General features: G+C 48.7%; 1 protein-coding gene across 1 annotated transcript in view; it reads right to left on the reverse strand.

Annotated features, from left to right (window-relative positions):
* Positions 1-5180, reverse strand: part of STC1 (stanniocalcin 1) — a 12590-nt gene extending 7410 nt beyond the window's left edge. Inside the window, exons 1-3 of the mRNA XM_006771924.2 lie at positions 5014-5180; positions 2809-2951; positions 1910-2121 (exon numbers count right to left, since the gene is read on the reverse strand). Of these exons, the coding sequence (XP_006771987.1) occupies positions 1910-2121; positions 2809-2951; positions 5014-5131 (473 nt within the window). The 5' untranslated portion in view covers positions 5132-5180. The remainder of the gene's footprint in view (positions 1-1909; positions 2122-2808; positions 2952-5013) is intronic.
* Between the last annotated feature and the right edge of the window lie 6 nt (positions 5181-5186).

Consider the following 5186-nt stretch of genomic DNA (forward strand, 5'->3'; position numbering starts at 1 on the left):
AAGTGAAATAATTGGAGAAAGGTAAGAGTTGCATGGAAGGTTCTGATCTTTCAGGAGTGGCCATCCCTCACCCCACTTTCCTAATACCTGTGATTCCCCTAAGATTAAAGAAAGATATGTGACCATTTTCTAAGGGTGGTGAGATGAGGCACTAAATGAAACTAATAATGGCCCGATTAAAAGGATTACTGGTCTCTTCTGAGGTAGTCAGGATCACCAGTCTAGAATCTGTGCCTCCTTTCCATAGACATCTACCTTCATCATGGAGGGCGATGCTCACTTCAAATAGATGAGCAATGCCTCAAATTGGTTACATGCCACATTATAGATCATGAATTGTCATCAGGTCCTTAAAGATCAACATATATAATAATGGCTTTGCTAACATACTCCTACCCCTCAGCTACTATACAAGCAGCATCCTTTATCCCTAGCCCCAGGTCAGACTAAGCACTCTTTAATTCTCTTCCTTCTGGTGAAGGGTGTCTCCAGCAATTAGCCAGGTTCCCCCCCTCCCCCCAGATGTAATAAGAATCTTCCTATGAGAATTTTAAGACCGAAGTCAATATAAAGAGACAGGCCATTTGAGATCAATGCTGGATATGCTTTTCCTGTCTTGAGGAAATCAGTGAGGACCCATGGCACAGTGGCTTTCAAGGTCCAAACAAAGGATGTTTATTAATTGACACCAGGTTCTGAAGAGCACTGACCTGTAGTTAAGAGTGAATCGGAAATTTTACAAAGTTTTAATGTCAGGGGGCTTAACCTTTCCCGACGAAGGAGCTCCTTTCCTCACCTCCCTGTTGCCCTTATGAATGTGCCTGAATCTCTGGGAAACCCCAGAGGGGTAGGCTGTTGCCACTGTCTGAGGAAGGGTGGCAGCCCCTGGCTGGGAAACTAATCAAGTTAAGTCCGCATTAGCTCCCAGGTAGTCGGAGTGACATGAATAGGACTGATCTTTGTGAATATGTGAGGATTTGTTTGGAGAGACAAAGAATCATAGCACTTCAGGATTGAGAGTCAAGTTTTAGTCCAGCGGGGCATCGCAGTAGACTGAACTTGACCATCCCTCCATGCCAGCCCCACCAGTATCTCTCTTAACTTGATCACGCCTGAGGAAGCCCAGGTCTTTCTGGGAACGTTCTAGGCCATGAAGTGAGGATGTCATCCCTCTCATGTGTTAGGTGTTCGCTACTGGCTGGTGAAGACTGAGCCAGGGGCACTGAAAAGCACGATGCTTAGGCATTACCAGCTCAGTGGCTTTGGGCCACATAAGGTGAGAATGTAATCTGGGGAGTCACCGGGACATCATTCCAGGAAATCTAGGACTAGAGGAACGGGATAACATTGACCTGGAAGGGAACGTGGGAATCATCTAGATTAGCCACTTCACTTTTCACAAAGGAAATGTCAGTCCCGGGGAAGTGAGATGGCTTGCTCTCGGCTACCTAGTGAAATATCTGATTGGGCGTGGGGCTCACTCAGAATGCATGCAGGCTTAAAGGACTGCATTATGACATTTGACCAGAGTTTTTATAATGGCTAATTGTATTGTGCATAGTCATTCAGCCAAATTTGATGTCTCAAAAGCTGGTTTTCATAAACTTCATCATTCCCTTCAGGCTTATGGCAAGAAACTGACCATGAAAATATACCTAGGGTTGCTGAAAATGAAGCTTTCTATTAGCTACATGGAAAGACTTTTCCTATAACAGTAAAAAAAAAAAATCCAGCCTGCTTAAGCTGTCACAACCAATCGCAAACACATTTTTCCTGCAAAAGCTGGGAAGACTGCAAGCTAAAATAAGAGCATGACTGTGGCAATTTAAACCCCCTTCTGAGTCTGGCTCTGCCAGCCAACCACTCCCTCTTCCACCCTAATTGCCAAAGAAGTAGACTCGTTTTGTACCTGTTGGAGAAGTGGTTGGGGAGCTGCACGACTTCTGTGATGGCTTCGGGGTTCCGCTTGGCGATGCTGCACACGTTCAGCTTGCTATAGCACTCCTCCTGCACCTCGGCAATCATCCTCTGGAAAGTGGAGCACCTCCGAATGGCGAGGAAGACCTTGGCGGTGACCCCGTTGGCGATGCACTTCAAGCTCTCCTTGACAAATGCTTTTCCCTGCCAGGGAAAGGGGTTGGAGGAAAGCCTTTAGCTCGAGCTGACAAGAGAGGACAGGGCCTACAATGTGTGGAACTTAGGGGGCACCTGGCACTGTCCTGTGCCATCTGCATGTCCTTGCAATGAGAAAACTGTGTGTGTGGCCAGGATGAAAAAATGTCCCTACTCTCTGAGACTACCTTGAAAACGGAGCTCCATAGAAATAAAATGAGACAAGAGGGGAAAAAAAGAGAGGAACTATAAACTACCACCCTAGAGCTTAAAAATAGCCATAACATGGCTTTGTATACTTGGGATTGACACTTCGATAACTCAAACTACAAACTAGTAGTTAGTATGCCAGACCATACAGTGAGAAGAACTTATTTGTTAGAAGAATATTTTTATTTCCTCTTGATAAAGCACCCCTGCCTTATAAGACAGCCTCTGTCAGCATGTTACAATCGTGCCTTAAGAGTGGGTGGGGAATGTCTTCTATAGAACTTATATCCAGGCCAAAAATGTGTGTGTGTGTGTGTGTGTGTGTGTGAGAGTGTGTGTGTACTACACACATCGGAGATGAGAATTTAGAGTGGGGAGTCTAGGAAGGGGAGCTGGTTCCCTACAAGACTGGTTCCTAAGCACAATAGTCTAACACACTGTTAAAGACAAGCAGCCAGTGGGAGTAAGGGGTCAAGGTCTTATTACCTGAGTGTCAAATTTAGCAGCGCTGTACAAGAAGGATTTACAGATGTCATACATCCCATCTGTGTCACAGGTGGAGTTTTCCAGGCATGCAAAAGCCCCACAGCCAACCTGCAGGGCACTGTTGAGGCAGCGAACCACTTCAGCTGAAAAAGACAAGCCCGTCCAATCTGAGTCAGACGAGAGGGTGGTTCCAATGGGTCAAGTTGGTGTGGTGGAAACATTCAAGGACATGGGGTCAGAAGAACTTAGAGCAGGTGTCTGTGAGGGGCCAGTAGATAGACTCACTGAGAGGGGTGGGTGGTGAGAAACGGAGGGGCCAGGTGGATCCCTTTGGCTTATAAGAGCCAGGGCACTTAAAGGAGAGGGAATGTGTTTTCCCTCTGGGCTACATGCTCCGGCCTCACCATTGCCACAGTTTGGGGGGCAGGAGAGGCAGGTTGGAGTCCGTGGGATGCACGATGCTTGAAACAGCTCTGCAGAGCCAACGGGCATCACTTAGAGCCTGCAAGCAGGAGAGGCAAAGCCGTGGCTGGTGGTCAGGGTTAGGAGGTGCAAGGGCCAGGGAGTCCATTTGGCTCCCGAAGATGCACTCCAGAGTAATAAGGATGGAATTTTAGTCTAAATGGCGGAGAAGAATTTGCCAGGAGTCCCTTCCGAATTAGGGCTTTTAACTTACCTTCATACTGGCAGATGGGAATTTGAGCCATCCATGTTTCACCCCCACCCCCACCACAGGACAGTGCTTAGAGGTATGCACAATGTCTCTCATATTAAAAGCCATTTTTTTAAGAGAGAGAGAGAGAGAGAGAGAGAGAGAGAGAGAGAGAGAGAGAGAGAGAGAGAGGGAGAGAGAGAGAATGAGAGAGAGAGAATGAGAGAGAAAGGTATGGAATAAAAAGGCCGAGGCACCCCTTGTGCAAGACTGGAAGAAAACCGCAAAGAACTTGCATGAGGCTTTCTACATTCTGGATAAGATCTCCCATAAAAGTAATTTCTCTCCTCCAGAAGGGGGTGTTCTGGCAGGCAGCTCTGCAAGAAATGATCTGCAGCCTTCATGCCATAGGATTCTCCTCCGAGATCAAAAGCACGGTTCGGTTAGGCGTCCCCTCCCCCTCCCACCACCCGCAGCCTCTGGGATGTTACAAGTCATTTCCCTAATTATATATTTTCACGGGTTCAAATTATAACTTTGCTTTGAGCAGTTTTAATATGCATTAGGGCGGCTATTGTTTTAGGCAAGCTCGAATTGTGAATCACTGCATCTCTATAGCAACTAAGTACAAAAGGAAGTGAGCACAGCCTGCTCGCGGCAGGGACCTGCTCTTGCGAGGGGAGCGTCGTCTGCAGCATTTGGACACCTGCGATCCCAGCTCTGCTGACAGTTGGGGGAGCGAGGCGGCGATGAATGGGGAGCCAGGCAGGCGAGCAAAGTCAGAAGGCAGAGGTGCCGGTGCCGGCTTCCTAAGGACTCTCTTCCCTTGGAGGCCAAGCTAGTACAGGATGAACTGCTCCCGGAGTCAGGACTAGAGCGAGACCTTCCCTAGGAGATACAGCTCCTACGTTTCACAAATACTCCTTTCCCAGGGGCTCGCTGGCCAAGGGCGGCATGGGCGCCTGAATGGAGCCCGAGAGCGAGCGAGCCGGGAGGAAGAGGAGGAGCAGTGTGGGGGGTGGGATGGGTAGGGTTGTCTCTGAATCTGCTCAGGATTTGTCAGACTTGAGGGCTATGGCTCCGTAAATCAATCTGCAGGGGGAGATTTCGGCGTGCTCTCCGAAGGGGTGGGGAAGTCAAGTTACAGGGTCTTGAGGGTGAAGAAAGAGGGGCATCAGCCCAGTCATGTCTCACCTTAAGATCAGCGTTGGCTTCTGGAAGTATAGAGAGCGCTGTGAAGCATGCCAACATTCAAGCCTCTCCCCGCCCCCTCCCCGCCGAAGAGGGTACGTGCCAGATTTCAGGCAATCAGGCTAGGCTTATGCAATGAAATACCCTCAGCAGAGCGCCCAGCTTCTTCGTTAGTTGCGTGCAATTTATTAAACAAAGGAGCTCCACTTCCTAAGGCTATTGCATTACCCTGGCAGTTTAGGGCCATCAGGCATGAAGCACATTTATTATCAAGATCAGCCGGCACAGACACCGTTGCAAAAGCGAGAGGCAAATGAGGACAGCTCTTTGGGGGAGAAACCGGTCCTGGGTTTGCCGCTTACCTGAGTTCTGAGCTGCCACCCGGGGTTTCCTGGAGCTCACAGAATCATTCTGCTCCGCCTCATGGGTTGCAGAAGCACTGATCACCAGCACCAGAAGCACTGCTGAGTTTTGGAGCATTCTCTGAGAAGTTTCCGCTAAGTTTTTGGTTTTTTTTTCCTCCCCCCCTTTCCTC

This window comes from Myotis davidii, unplaced genomic scaffold (assembly GCF_000327345.1).
Source record: "Myotis davidii unplaced genomic scaffold, ASM32734v1 scaffold1166, whole genome shotgun sequence".
Taxonomy (NCBI): domain Eukaryota; kingdom Metazoa; phylum Chordata; class Mammalia; order Chiroptera; family Vespertilionidae; genus Myotis; species Myotis davidii.